We start from the raw sequence: 16,051 nt of genomic DNA, 5'->3' as shown, positions 1-16,051 counted from the left end.
CTGCAAATTAAGCACTGGGAATGTTAAAAAAAAAAAAAAAAAAAAAAAAAAAACGTACCTAGAACAAAAAACAACGTTGCAATTACCTTTCATACAAAGATAATTTGTGAATATATTCGAAATACTGCTAGACAGTTATTTGTACCCTCTGAAAACTGAAGGGAAATACTAAATGTGAATCAGTATTGAAATGATGTTGCGGTAGCTTGCAAGCAGCATTGCTCATTTCACATTTTTGTTAAAAACAAAAAAGAAAAATTAAAACATTGACTTGAATAATGTGAGGCAGGGTCAGGTAATGGGCAAAAACCAAACAGGACAGGTATTTTAGTGCTTTGTTCAATTTATGGGCACAATGTGTTCCCTTTTTTAAATCCATAAAAAAAAAAGGTGTTACACAGATAATTTCATGAAGGATACGCAAAACTTGGCCTCGTCTTATTAAAGCCAAATAAAAGAAAAAAAGTAAACACATCCTGAGAGCCAATACATCCGTCCCACAGATCAACCATGAGTTTAGTGGTGCTGAAAAGAGAGAAAGGACACAATATGATTGTTTTTGTGCCAAAATCCTCTTTCTTCCACATTTATACATACATTGTTGATCCATTACAAGATTTAGACATCGATAGAAAGCAATGCTATTCAAACCTATTCAATTTTATTAAGACTTAGAAAATTATATATATATATATATATATATATATATATATATATATATATATATATATATATATATATATATATATATATATATATATATATATGTTTCCTTTAAAATGTGTAAAAGCTAAAGACACATCAAGTATACTATCCTTTCCAACTTCACTTCTTTAATTTTTCCAAGTCAAAAGAGAGCACCATTGCTACCTTCAAGGTGTGCATTACCTGCTGTCCCGGCTGTGGACCACCTGCCTGTCCAGGTGCTTGTCCTGCCTGTCCATAGTAGGCGGCCTGCTGTCTGTAATACTCGGCCCAGGCTGCACTGTAGTCCTGCTGGCCACCAGCGTCAGCTCCACCTGGTGCTGCAGCTGCTGGGTTGGCGGCGGCTGCTGCTGCTGCGGCGGCGCCTGGAGCGGGTGCTGCTCCTCCAGCTGGTTGAGCTAGAAACAGACAGTCATCATGAGGTCATATTGATACAACGTGGAAAGTTTTGTTTGCGCCTCACCACTGGATTAAGAAGAATAGCTACCAGAACACATAATCAGCAAAATTAATTAGCGGCGCTGCATCAGTTGGTTTATTAAATGTAGCCAGACTGATAATTGCTTTATGCTCTTTGTGCTACGGTTGGCAGAAAAACTAATCAGACAAGGCGAGATGGGGCCAGCGTCTGAAATTAACTTCCTGATTCACCGACCTAAAAGTATATTTTTTTACCGGCCAAAATATTAATTCTGACTGACCGCTGCTAAACATCTCCACATAACCCCGCTACGTAATTAGCCTGAGCTAAACGCTAGTTGTTAGCGAATGGACATGACGAAGTTGCTGTCGTTCTCGCGTCACATGTGCGAGTTTTTGTGTACGTGCGCGTTTGTGGTCATACGAGCTGAAAGCAGAGGAACATAAAAAAAGCACCCGCCCAAATGATGAACTTATTTGGTACAAACATTTACTCGCCATGTGGCAGCTAGCCCTCTGAAAGCTACTCGCCAAACGGAAAATTTACTCGCATTTGATATCTGGCAAGTCTTAAATTCGGATCCTAGTAGGGCTGGGCAATATATTGAGATTTTAAAAACACTTAAAAAAGAGACATAAGATGAGAGTATGCTGTTTATATTGAGACATATCTATCTTACGTTATAATTATTAGGTATCAAAGGGCCACGTGGGACGGTCCTCACCAACAGACAAGCCTCAGTCTCATCTGTCCTCCTAAGGGTATTTTTAAGGTCGTATTAAATTTTTCAGGGAGTCTCCAACCCAACAACATTCTCCACCTTGAACGCACACGCCGAGGGGACTGATGGGAGGGTCTAAGCTACTCTCACGTGTTCGCCTCGCTTACCTTCATCAACACGGTTGCCAACAATTTAGCAACTTTTCAGACCTTGCTAGCGAATGTTTTATTCAAAAGCGACAATCAATTTAACGTTTTTCGGTGTCGTTTGGCACATCGGCAACAAGCTAAAGCACCGATCGGCCTTAGTTTACCGTATCTTCAGTAAAGAGTGAGTGCAGCTCTGACAGGCGCTCAGTCAGTCGCGCTGCTGCAGCAAACTCTGCCTGAAGTCAGAGAGACGAGACCGACTCGTCTGTTTGTTCCCATTGAAAATGAGTCACGCATGAGCAAAGCTTTCACTAGATTACAAAGCGGGATGTAAAAAATATTATAAACATAATCTTTAACAGTTAATGATATTTTTTCTCTCTCTGAAACTGTTGCACTTAAATCCCTCCCTGGAACTAATTTACACACAGCCTCTCATTTATTCACCTGTGGGTGTCTCTGCTATCTTTTGGTTAAAATTGATAATATAAGAGAATGATAGTTTAGATTCAGTTAAAATATTCAATACTTTTATAAATCTTTTTAGAGTTAATTTTCTTTTTAAAATCAATTCATGTCTTGTCAATGTTGATATTCCTCACTCCTACAACATACTTTTTATTCAAGTTAGTGTTTTAGCCTTTTGTTTATATAGTTATTATTTAAGTTATTTATACGATGTTCTTATTGATCTATTTCTATAAAACATATTTAGTTTGTACTTTGGTTTTCTTTTGCTCCAAATGTAAAAAAAAAAAAAAACAGTCAAGGATCATTAGTTTTTTTTTTTACCCTTTTGCTTGATTAAAAAAATAAGTATTGATAATGGTACCGCCGGAATACCGGATCAATAAGGAGAATCGTTAAGAGTAGTGGTATCATAACGATACCCATCCCTAATAATTATACTTTTATGCGTTCCAGCAGGTTATTTTTCAGCTGTTTCTCATATCTATCTACAGCTGTTTGTTAAAGAAAATGTGCCCGATAAACATTTTGGATAAAGCTTTGATTTAGAGATGTCTTTTTGTAATTGCCTTATGAAAAGAAAAACAGAGATAAATATCATATATCGACATTCAGGCTAAAAATATCGAGATATTATTTTTAGTCAATATCACCCAGCCCTAAGGTGAGGGACATTAAATAAAACTAAACAATGCATAGTGAAGGGAAAACAGTTAGTATTCGGCCTGCTGTTCACCAATCAGTTGTTCAGGAGAAAAAAAAAAGATTGATTGGTGCATCTCTAACCAGAATATTGCATTTCAAAGCTCAGGGAAGTACAGTCAGACTTTGTGTCATCAGATCCAGCTTACTCATGCCCATCTTCTTATAATATTCCTCCCAAGCTTTCGTATAGTCAGGCTGGCCCCCACAAGTCTGCGCTGCTTGGCCCTGGTCTCCTGCTGCTGCTACAGGGGCAGCTTGTGGCTGGGGCGCCACGGCGCCCGCTGGCTGCTGTCCATAATATTGGGCATAGTAAGCCGCCCATGCTGCATTTGGGTCTGCAGCAGCTTTATCTGATGAAGAGAAAACAAACAAAACGCCAAGAAATTAATGAGTTTCCAAAAGCTCAGATAAAGAGAACGTGAGGAAATACAAGTCACTTACTGGGGTCGTTTGAATTTGGAGCTTGCCACTGCTGGTAGGGGTTCCCCCAGCCTTGAGAACCATACTGAGGACCACCAGGAGCTCCACTACAAAGTTAGACGGGACACTTTAAAAACTTTAACTCCACAAGTCAGTTTAAAAAGGTAAAAAAAAATTGGCAGCCGTAGCTCGTTGTACTCACTGCGGTGCTGCAGCAGGAGGACCTGCGTTATAAGGATTTGGATTATAGGGACCCATTGGCCCACCAGGACCCCCAGGACCACCAGGACCTCCAGGACCAGGACCACCACCCCCCAGCGGACACAGTGGACCCTGGGAAAACCCCATAAAAAAAACAACAGTCAATGATTGGTTGAGAAGTTGCAGGATTTTCTGCCGATTAGCATTCCTGACATTTACCTCAATCTTCTCTTCAATAAGCTGTTTTGCGTGGTCAATCTGCTGTGGGGAGCCTCTGATGATAAACAGTTTGTAGTTGGGGTCGCCGTTCGGCGGCAATTGACGACAAATCTCCACGAACGCCCCGGTTTGTTGGTTGATGGACTTGATGTTCTCTCCTCCTCGGCCAATGACAAGCCCACATTTGTGCGCAGGGAGAGTGAAGGTCATCTCTCCTCCCGGCGGGCCCCAGTTACCCTGACCTCCACCGTGACCTCGGCCTCCCGACCCAGGCATACCAGGACCTGGAGGGCCCTGTGAAAGAAACGGCGTATTCCAGTCAGCATCATGGCGTTTGTTCCCTCGCTCGTTAACATGGAGACGAACACCAGAAATGCGCTCTGGCTCTCTTGTCACTCACCCCCTGCCCGCCTTCATCTCGGGCACGGATACTCTGCAGCAGGTCAGTGATGATTGAAGCCGCGTGCTGACACTGGTCTGGGGGTCCCATGATGTGGGCAATCTTTTCAGGTCCTGTACCATCATCTGTAATTTATAACACACAGTATTAATTGTTTCGACAGAGCATCAAAAACAGACAAAAATAATGCGAGATGTTGAAGAAGAGGGGCTGAGCATCTTTTGGAGCTATGATGGAAGGATTTCCTCTGCAGGAGCATTTTGTAGATGTATGGGGAAAAAACTGTATGTTCAACGGAGAAAAAAAAAAAAACAAAAAAAACCCTAAGACTGAGCTGAAGCAGGCAAGCAGCAGAGTTTCTCTCAGGAAGTGCTGGATCTCCACCAGAAAAAGCTCCATCATTAAAACTAAACTCAACGTCGTTCACAGCAGTCAGGGAACTTAGTATATTTATGAAACTAACTGGCTTTATTAGTAAGTTCCAGCGTTTCAGAAAGAGGCCAGAATAGAAATGACTGGAGACTTGGTTAATTTTTGTCAATTAATAAAATGGGACAACAACCAAACTACACAAATAGCTCAAATTATAGGGACTTTTTAAATAAAACTGCAACATTTTATAGTTTAAAGCATTAGTTGAATCACTTCCGATTATGTACTCCTCTTGACAATATCTGACTTTAAGATTGCATTTTAAATCTTTGCCAAAGTAAAAACAATGAAAATCGTTGAATTTATTTTTTATTAAACAGAATCAGGCATCGTTGTAACCTGACATGGTCAAAATGTAGAGCCTAATGCCGCGTTTTTTTCCTACGGAGAGAAAATGATGACAAAATAAAATAGGCAACAAATTGCATATGAAAACAATTGTTTGTGGTTATGCAAAAATATTTAAAATTGACAAAAGCTATTTTTGGTAATTTGTCATGTTTAGAATACGTGCCAGTGACAACATATCAGAAACCTGATTATAGTGAATACTTTGTCATTCTAGATATTTTAACAGATTATTGTTTTATTAGTGAATGTGTTTGCCTTTACTGCCAAAAGACAATATCTAATAAAGTTTAAATTTGTCACAAAGATGTTTCTAATCCCAAACTGCCTCACAATATTACTAAAGGACTCTTGGAGACAACAGATTTTTAAAAATCTTAACTAATGGTTTATCAGCAGCTACTGAACTGAACCACGGATTTTGTGAACTGTTCAATCCTGATCCTCAAAAAGCACAAAAACAACACATATGGAAAAGAAATCCATGATTTTTGTCCTGTACTGAACCAGTATTCATCACCCTGTCAAACCACAGCATCGTGGCATCTGGCCTTCACCTGGTTTAAACTGTATCTTCACGCCAGCATCACTCTGGATCTTCTTTATCATCTCCCCACTGCGACCGATCACAACTCCCACAGACTGTCGGGGTACAGCTATCTGTAGAATCAAAAGACATCACAACTCAAAAATCCGCTCTGAAGTATTGGAATTCAGGAAAAACCCAGCTTTGCGTCGCTGGGTAAATAAACCGTTAACTGGAATTGCTTACATCAATGCCGCCCCCTCCCATCCTTGAGCCATAATCATTCCTTTCTCCGAAACCGCCATGATCCCGTTCTCGTAGAATCTCGTTAACCATCTCCTTCGCTTGCTGCAAAAGGAACATGCAGAGACAAGCAGACCAGGCGGTGAGAAACGTGAGGAGAACCAGGACACGTTACGATCAACTGAACCCGGGTTTCCCTGTGTGCAAACAGTACCTGCACTTTGTAAGGATCACCGATGATACGCAAGGGTTTGTCTATGTTTGGTGGCTGGGAGCCATCTTGAACGAGAATCATTTTAACTCCAGCTCGCTCCTACGGATTTAGCAGAGGAAAACGCGTTGCACGGATTAAAAAGATGATTAAACATCATAAATCTTCTTAATAACAAGGCATACGATCTTATATTTATCTAAAGCTGAGCGCAGACGTCTCACCTGGAGCTGTTTGATCGTCTCTCCTCCTTTACCGATAATTAGGCCAGCCTTTCCTGCAGGGATGATGATCTCTTGCATAGAGCCGGACTGGCCATTGCTCGGCTCGTGACCTCTGGACACGATGTCATCTATAAAAGCTTTGGCCCTCCTGGAGGAAAATTGAAATGAGAAAAAGGGTGAGAAAGCTGAACTGAATTAAACAGCCACGACATCGGTATAAACCATTCTTAGAATGTTTAAACAGAATCCCTACAAACCGACATCTGTTTCAACACCCATTTAAAAGCAAGTGATCCTCCTAGCTGCACCCCCACTGCAGCTTTGCATGTTCTAATCCAATTTTGTTTGGATGTGCGTAAGACTGTCAAATAGGCTGCTCACATTTTGTTGATGTAATAATTTCGAACTTTTCAAAATAATCTACTTGTTTTTCACCCATTACAAAACATTCACAGTTAAGAGAGACTGTATTGGGTGCGGCAGCTTCCTGTCCATCTGTATCATGTGACCTGTTCAAGCTAGCTGTTGGAGTTGAAACAAGTCATTAAACTTTCAAACACAACGAAGGCCCGGTCTACAAAACAGGACAACTTTAGCGGTTTTGTCCATTACACAAAATTATTCAGAGTAACCCTGCTAATGTTAGCGTAGCGCTTCAACAGACTTCTCCATGTTAAACATCAGCAGCAAGAGAAAGATGCACATTTAATGAGGAATGTAGCAGTTTTATTCGAATCAGCTTTCACGTTACAGAGAAATGATTAAGCTATGCGACTTTCAGATGATGCACCGGTGGAACATCAGCTCCATTTCCACTGCCACTCAAAAACCTGGGACTAAATACAGTACTGGACTATATATCTTTGGACTATTTAACAAGTAAACTGCACGATAAAGAAAATAACTTTTATAAAGTTTGGGAACCCTTTATTTCCTATGTAGGATTTGAAACTTCGGTCCTTCTTAGGAGAGGATTTGTAATTTGAGGAGGACTGAATTGTGAACACGATATGTTTTGACAAAGACCATTTGTCTTCCATTGCTGCCCTTTTTCTCTCTCTCCCTCTTCTTCTCTTTCTTGTAGGCATGTAGATATGTGTACGCATATGCTTGTATATAGGTATGTAACTTTAAGAGCTGGATTGTTCTCGTGTTCTTGTTTTGCATTGTAATTGTTTGTCTGTCAAAACAAAAAATAACCAATAAATATATACTTATAAAAAAAAAAAAACCTGGGACTTTGCAGATCACAGGTAGCGTTTCCACACACAGTTACCCGCCTAATTTCACTTTCCCCAGGGTTTACATTCCTGAGGCTGTGGTCCCTCAAGCTACCCAGTACTTCTCTGCTTTCTCTGGGCTTGTTGAGGAGGCGGGGTTGCATGCAGCAAGAAAAACTGCCACAAGGGTGGAGTAAGGAGATGAGCAGTTTACAAACCTATCGATTTTATACCCTTAATTTATCACAAAAAGTTGTTTAAAGATGATTGTAGGTGCCCAGGTTTCCACATATAGTTTTAGGTAGAGCTGCATATCATTACTGCAACCAACCCTTTTACTGAGGAGGGACATCTAGTCTGACAAAACAACAAGCAGACGTTATTTATTCAACCTTAGGAGAATTTACATATGCAGCAATAGCAACTACATGAAATGGTTTATACAGTGATATCATAGCACCTTTAAAAAGGTGCTATGATATCACTGTATAAGATAAGCTTTATTGATCTCACATTGGAGAAATTCACATGTCACATCGGCTCAGTAATCAGTAGTCATAGGAACGAGGAGTTAAGTAGGACGAGGTGCATCAAATATATACAGTGTGTCCTCGTTATACCATGGATTAAAAGGAGTAGGTAAGAAAAAGCAAAAATAATAATAATAATAAAAAAAATACAAAAAGAAATAAGGCAGAGGATGTCTTATGTACATTCACTGTGACTTATACGCGTGAGTATTGACATATATTCGGGTGTAGTAGCAGCAGAAGTCACTTCTTTCAGGATTATTGCACAGTGTATTAAATAGAATTGCACATTAGTTATTGCATGTTGGTTAATAAACCAACTTCAGACTGAATTCACATTATTTGACTTTTTTAAATGTATACATTAGTAGCTCAGACAGGTTACATATAACGTGTTATGAAAGATTATCGCACCCTGTTGGCGTATTAGTTGTTTTTTCTGGTGTTTTATGCTTGGATTTATACTCAACTTATTAGTAAATAACAGCAGGGGATAAAACAAGGAAGCGGCTAACGGCTATTAGCATCTCCCAGCCAAACAAAGTAGAAAGGTCCAAGATCCAGTGGAAATAAAGACAAAAAATAAATGAGTCTCAGAGGGAGAAGACTGGAATGTGGCTGGGAATACAGTATGAACGTTGATGTTCACTGAAGCGGACGCTAAACCTGCAGAGACTCAAATGTGACCGCAGAATTGATTGACGCCAGTAAACTTTCTGATACCAGTTGCTGTAGGTTGCCGTGCTGCCCGTTTTGTGAGGCATTGTAGAGAGTCAGGCTCGGTCCGGCATCATTTACAATTTAAAAATTCAGCAAACCGGCATTATGATAGTTCTGCGATACTGCTACTAGATGTCGGCACGTCTGTCTATATTTATCTGCTAATCGCGCCCAAGAGGGGATTATTTTTCGGTTCAAAAAGGACCATCAAAACACTACCAGGACGGAGCCTTTGTGTTTATAACCTTATTTTATCATGATCAAACGTTTTTGATATTTTTTATAAGCATATTAAGTGGCTATATGCCTTAAAGTCAATCGCCCTGGGCCCCGTGTCGTCGTCCTCTTTCAAAGAGTCATTAGGAAAATGTCTCACAACTGACAACAACCGTCAGACTCACAGGATATATTTAGATCAGTCACTTGACTTGGTCGTCAAAGCTGTCAGGAAGCAAACAGGGTTCTACTGGTAACAGGAAAGCCTTTTTATAGAGGCTTTACCCATCCATAAATTAATTTGTTACATTTGTGATACAAAAAGGTAACTAATAAGTCAAAACTTTCCCGCTTTTTTTCCTGGAAAACTAAATGTGTGATTATTTCAAACAAGAATGTCATAAACTTACTGTATGGCCTCCGCTGACCCCGTCAGGGAAATGCTTCTTTCTGGGAGACTGATGCCGTCTGAATTAACGAGAACAAAATGTTTAACTCCATTTCACGTACTACGTCTCATTCCGTAAGTGGTGTAAAGTAGAGATAACTCACGTAGCTCACCGTGTGCAATTTGGACCTTGCACCCGGAGTCATGCTGGATTTTGTTGATCTGTTCTCCTCCCCGTCCGATGACTGTTTGGAACAGCAGAAAAGACGCTTTGAATTTCATTTCAAACCTTATTCGTCATTGGTGAAGTGAAATGTGCGCGTTCACTCACTGAGGCCGACCATGTTATCAGGCACTGTGTACTCTTCTGTAATAGTGGACGACCGTACACTGGAGACACAAGGCATGAAAACGATGACTTTAACACGTTCTCAATCGTTACAACCAAGATCCAAGTGTTTGTGACAAAAACAAATACAGGAGGGAGAAAAAAGAAAAAACACCTTTGTTGGGACAGAGCAGCTAACTGGGCTCCAATAGCTGTAAGAGAAGGAAAAAAAACGGTGAGTACGAATCATTGGAAAGGGAGCAAAGCAAAAGCTTTTTTTAGAAATCCAGAGTGACTTTAACGTACACATTGCTGAATCTCTTTCACTCTGTGATGCTACTTTCTTGGCATCGGGCTCATCTAAGAGAACAAAACAAAACAAAAAACAAAAACAAAACAAAAAAATTTGAGTATTCCTAACAAGCCAGTGCAGGCCAACGCTTCTTAGTTGTCTGACTCCCCACCTCCTTCTTCAAGGGATCGTTTCTGCGCAGTGAATGGATAACTTTCAGCTCCTCCGTTGTTTGTCACTGGGGGCGCAGTCTCTCCGCCGATTTTAGCTGCAATCTAGACAGCAGAGGGTGTTTGTTTACTTCAGAGATATCGAAAACAAGAACAACAACAATAATTCATACGCCAACCGTATAGTCAGAAAGCACGGTTAATACTTCGGACTTGGCACGGGCCGTTTACAGGAACCGAGGGGCCTGTACCGACTGCTTGAAGTGAATCAATGACACGCCAGAGAACGTGTTGGAGTGACCAGAGTTTCCTCTACAGCAGTGGTCTCAATCTTAAATCCTCCAGAGCCGGTGTCCCCTGCCCCACACACCTGAATCAAAGGACTAAACTAGCTCACTGGCGTGCCGTCAAGCTCTACAGAGCTCTGCTAATGAGCTCATATTGGGGTCAGATGTGTTAAAGCAGAGGCTCCTCTAAAAGTTGCCGGACATGGAGGGCCCACAGATCTATGGAGATTAAAGCTAACCCTCTCACAAACGCTGCTGGGCACCACTAGCTGAAGAGTCTTCAGCTTGTTTGTATCCACGGTTACACAAAATGAACAGTCAGGTCATGGGAACTAAAGAGGTGCCACCCAGCACGTATCAAGGTATCCCCAAACTCCCCCGTCATGTTACACAGTGACCACGATGGTGTTCTTGGTCATGTGTAATGCTTTCTGTCTATGGTCCAAAGGTTCCATTACATGGTGGGGGTGGTGGCTTAGTGGTCAGAGAACCAAGCATGTGCGTCTTGGAGAGGCTCCAAAGGTCAGCGTTTGAAAACTCAGTCTGTTGCTCTGGGTCCGTGAGGAAGACCCTTGACCACAGATTGCTCCCTGGGCGCCACTTAGCGTTAGCAGCACCCTAAGGGCTGCCGACGGTTAAACGATGAGAGGAATTTCCCCTCTGTGGGACTATTAAAAGGGAAATATTTGTTCATTTAACATTTTCTGCAAGGATTCAAAAGATTTCAGCAAAGCCGGGATGTTTTCATCAGAAGAAAATTCTTCTGCCCAGCAACACCATTTCTAAGTAGGGCTGGAAGGGTTGGATCGTAAACAGCCTCTGTAAAAGAAAACAGCTGCAGCTCCTTCAGCGTTCCTTTCTGCCTCTCTGTCCAGGCAGACCTTTACCTGCTTAATTACTGCTAACTTACAGAAAGCCCTCCTCTGCTCAGCCGTTAACAGCTAAGGCTAGTGAGAAATTCAAAAATACTTTATTGATCCCACAGGGAGGGTAAATTAATTAAATCACTTTTGAAAAATGGGCGGCATCAACCTCAACACTTGAAGGCAAATATTTCTCATGCTGCATGTTTCAATATTAATTTAACGTGTTAAGAATCTTGCCAGGAAAATGTTCCTTTAAATACCCAGACTAAACAAAAGTGTTTGTTTTTATTCAGAAACCATGGCAACATGCTTTCTGATTCCCCATCAAGACAAATATCACACAGTGGACTGTGAAGAAATCACTAGAAGCACAAAACTAAGGCTGCCCAACATTTTGGGATCACGTCGTCACCGCAGCAGTTTCCCTAAAGCAAAGGACCGGTTGGAGAGCACCAGCTGTTGGCAAACATATTCTAAGCGTTGTGAATTTGCATTTTCCGTGCAGTTATAATGTTTAGCCGATTGGACTGAGTCTCTCGGCAGCAGATGTTCACAGCAGACACAACGGACATTCCCTAAAACACTAAAGCTCACAGAGCGATGGAAGCACAGATGAGAAAGAGAGAAAAGAAAAACAGAAATACATCACGACATCTAATAATACCTCTATTATCACCGTGGGAATCTCCTGTTACCCCGCTACCCTACACACATCCTGAACAGGTTTACAGGCCGACTTATTTGTACAGAGCAGATCCCTTTTCCCCCAGTTGTGCAGCCTGGTTCCCAACAACTTGTTCACAGCTGAATGTGAGGTAAACATTTTATAATTAATTTTAACATCCACAGCAAGGGCGATCTAGTCTAATGATTTGCTACACAAGTTAATGTTTCTTTATGTAAATAGCTTCAGACTTGTCCATTTATTGGATGTGCTCTAACTAGGACAGTAAGTTATAATTGTTACGGATAACGCTGTTGAGACTTTCTATGCCTTTGCTTCACCTGCAAGCGTAAAGAGGAAACGTTTTCTTGGAATTGGTATTAAGTGTCACGTTTTTAAACATCGGTTTAGAAATTGTAGCTGTGAACTTTCTGTAACCTTCCGCTGACTGAATTCTTTGTACAAAAGATCATTTTTGATACTTTGGAACCTCCCTGCCCTGAGGTTAGGGTATTTAATGTCCATCAAAGTCACTATAATGGATGGCATTTCTGAACTAAGACTAAATGTGGAAATCAGATTGAATCAAAAGCCGTTCTGATAAAAATATTAGTTTATGGTTCAAATACTTGTGTGAAGTTTGTAACGCTAGCATCCCCCTCTGGATTTGTTGTACATTTATGGCACATTAACGACTGAGACATTTGGAGATTATTTATTTATTAACTTTGTTAAAGTTTATTAAAGTGTGAACATTTTTCCCAGGGATATAGACTTCTTGTAGAACCGCGGTAAAAACAGCTCCAGGCTAAATACTAATGGCGTTTTTACACCAGTTCTTTGTTTTACTAACAGCCCTTACAAATACAAATCTCCCCGAGCGTTTAGCTGTATCGACAAAGTAAAGATAGATAAAAAGGTTTTTGTCTTTAAATCGAAGGCGATCCTCTAAAAAACGGTATTTGCTGAAACAAACAAGCAACCATAGACTAATCAACCGCAAAATAACGTCTAACCAGTTCTTAATTTTACTTCCTTACATTCAGATATTCGTCTGTTTGAAGCAACATTTTTCTCCGCGTGTGCGGGTCTTTCCCTTCCGTTTCCTTTCACGTTTCCTTAGATTTTAAGCAGCTAATGCGCTTGATGCCGAGACACGACACGTTTACATGTGGCGTTTCAATCACCAAGAAATAAAATGTAAAAATAAGACGTTATCGGTCAATAAACAAATATTTTCAAATGACCTGTAGGTGATATGCCACCTAGAGCTCAAATATAACAGCCGATCCCCGAATAGCGTTTAAATTTAGATTCCATGTGGGATGCTAACAGACCTTCACGGTGAGCTTATACAGTAAATAGTTAATCCTTAGCTACGTTCCCGTGTGTTTACTTGAAGTAATGAATAATATCGTGGTTTGGTGGTCTCGGTGTGTGTGGAAACCACAGGCCTACACTATCCGGCTATCTGGCCTCTTCTTTAAAGCGATGGATTAAAGAGAATTAAGAGTAGGCAATCAATGAATGGCAGCGAGAAGCTAGCGTCAGCTATGCTAGCCGCTAGCTAGCTTACTCCGCTTCGGTTCACTGACCTGTCTGGCTCGCTGCACGGCGTCTGCAAAGGCGTCTTTTTTCACTCCACCACCAACACCGTTAGAGGAGACTCCGTCGTAATCCGACATGCTGGTCTGAAGGAACAAACAGCACCAGAACTGGTGAGGCTTTGTCCCGGGTCGAAACTGCGCAGAAGCGGGAAGGTTACCAGGAGCGGACAAGGGGGGCAGAAACGCGAGAGTAGCAGCAAGCCGGTAAAAAAAAAAACGTCTCTCCTCAGAGTGACCAATCACAGCGCTTCTTGCTGCATGGCGTTTTCTTCTGAAGTCTTTTAACTGGCGGTTACCGATCCTGCTCCAAACATCGCCACCTGGTGGCGAGAAAATGTACTTTTATGGCAACCTCGCAGACAACTCTCCGGGAATGAAAACCAAACAGAAATACATTTCTCTAAACATCAAACCTTTAAGCAGTTTTTCACATATTTTCCTAGACGGTCAACTTGTGTTTCATCTTTTAAATATGCACTTGAAAAGGGTAATAATGCTACAAAATTATCAGAAACGATGCAATTATTTTGCAATGTTGCTTATAAAGTTGGGACCACATATTTTAACATTTTCCAACATTGTTTAAAGTTTTTAAAGCGTTTTCTGTGACTCTTCAGTGCTAAATACCGCGGCGGGGGTTGGGGTGGAGGGGTTGTGGTTGTTTAGGGCCCTAGTCTGCAGACAGACCCCTATACCCTAGCAGAATGTAATTTGTTATATTACATTATAAAATTAATAGAATGTGGGATGAAGCACTCATTTTGAACTGTTTTCCCCAACATTTAATGATAAAGGTAAGACATTTTAATTCAAATCAGATTACTTATATAGCACCGGTTCACAACAGATATTAAGGATCTTCACGAAACATTTAGATCCCATTTGTACACAGAAATATATCATCAACTCAATTAACTCATATGGACAGATTCAAATTCGTCTACATGCAATCTTATTTAACAACCCCCCAATTTTAAGTATGTGGTGAACAATTAAAAGGAGAAGTCCCTTTTAACAAGAAACAACCTCCCGCAGAACCCAACTAACTCTGACCCAGTACCATTAATTAAAGGAAATTTTTGTTACCGGTGATATCTTTTTTTCCTCAGGTGTTGGTACATTTCTGTAGTTTCTCTGTCCAATTTAAGACAAAAATGTAGCCATGTTTAATAGAACAACGTTGCCTGGTCCATTGAGTTTGGATTTTCAGCTGCAAAATCCAGAAGGAAGAGTCCGATTTGATGTGAACAACATGACATCCTGCCATCATGACAATCCTGGTGGTGTTACAATAGTGTGGGCAATATTTTCTTGGGACACACGCTGGACCTCTCAGTACCAACTGAGTGTTGTTAAACACCACAGTACCAACCTGACTGTTGTGGCTGCTCGTGTCCTTCCCTGTTTGACCACATCTTTTAATGGCAACACCCTCAAGATCATCTCACACTGGTTTCTTGATGAGCTTGATGAGCAATGAGCTCATTGTACTCTAATGCCCACACCCTACCCCCCACAGAAACCAGATCTCAAACCATTGTTGAGGTTCTGCTGACAATTCTGTGCGATGCTGCCATGTCAATAAGGAGCAACGTCTGACTCCCTGATGAATCTATGCCATCAAGAATGGAGGTCCAACACAATACTACCAAGGTGTACATAACAGAGTGGCAGGTAAGTGTAAAATGCACGGATGAAAATCAAAGGAAGCAAACAAAACACACATTATCTGAAGCTTTTCAGCACTCAGTCAACATTTGAGACGTATGCTAATAAAGACTTTGCCACTAGCATATTTCGTTTGTTGTTCCGTATCAGAGAGACGTGTAAAACACCAACAAAAAAAAAAAAAAAACAATCTTGAATTTTCCACCAAACAACTCTTGTGTCATTTGTATAAAGCTTTTGGCCATGATTACTGTACTAAGGTCATTCCCAATAAATAAACTCAATATAACTGTTGTTTACATCCAGGGAAGTTTATTTTTCTGAAGCAAATATAAATAAGCTAATGTTCTGCACACAATAATAATACAACATCCCTGAGCCCAGAGGAAATCCATACAGACAAAACCATTGTTAAGTCTGCATTTTGAACGAAACATATTTTTTTGTATAATTCTTTCAATTTAAAATCTAAACCATCATTGGAAATTATCCAAAAATGAAGCATACTGCATGCATTTGTTTTTTGAACCACATTAAATTTAACTTCATGATAGATATAATATATATCTATATATCTATATATATCTATATCTATATATATATATATATATATATCTATATATATATATATATATATATATATATATATATATATATATATCTATATATATATATATATATATCTATATATATATATATATA

General features: G+C 40.3%; 1 protein-coding gene across 2 annotated transcripts; it reads right to left on the bottom strand.

Moving 5' to 3' along the window:
• Positions 1 to 572: 572 nt before the first annotated feature.
• LOC105917100 (KH-type splicing regulatory protein) lies at positions 573 to 13,884 on the bottom strand. Of its 2 annotated transcripts, XM_036134855.1 has the most exons (18): positions 13,670 to 13,884; positions 10,260 to 10,362; positions 10,102 to 10,155; positions 9,971 to 10,007; positions 9,799 to 9,857; positions 9,641 to 9,712; positions 9,490 to 9,547; positions 6,394 to 6,541; positions 6,173 to 6,271; positions 5,962 to 6,063; positions 5,747 to 5,849; positions 4,410 to 4,534; positions 4,010 to 4,303; positions 3,792 to 3,922; positions 3,611 to 3,696; positions 3,316 to 3,519; positions 865 to 1,103; positions 573 to 620 (listed from the first exon to the last, which is right to left on the bottom strand). In XM_036134855.1, exons 1-18 carry the CDS (start codon positions 13,757 to 13,759, stop codon positions 588 to 590), a joined length of 2,037 nt encoding a protein of 678 aa, XP_035990748.1. In that variant the 5' UTR covers positions 13,760 to 13,884; the 3' UTR covers positions 573 to 587. The 2 variants fall into 2 exon arrangements, with proteins under 2 accessions (XP_035990748.1, XP_035990747.1); XM_036134854.1 differs by lacking the exons at positions 573 to 620; positions 865 to 1,103; positions 3,316 to 3,519 and having other exon boundaries at positions 3,588 to 3,696; positions 9,632 to 9,712; positions 13,670 to 13,883.
• Between the last annotated feature and the right edge of the window lie 2,167 nt (positions 13,885 to 16,051).

The sequence above is a fragment of the Fundulus heteroclitus genome, unplaced genomic scaffold (genome assembly GCF_011125445.2).
Source record: "Fundulus heteroclitus isolate FHET01 unplaced genomic scaffold, MU-UCD_Fhet_4.1 scaffold_92, whole genome shotgun sequence".
Taxonomy (NCBI): Eukaryota; Metazoa; Chordata; class Actinopteri; order Cyprinodontiformes; family Fundulidae; genus Fundulus; species Fundulus heteroclitus.
Note: the sequence above shows the minus strand (reverse complement) of the source record. Positions and strands in the feature narration are given on the sequence as shown.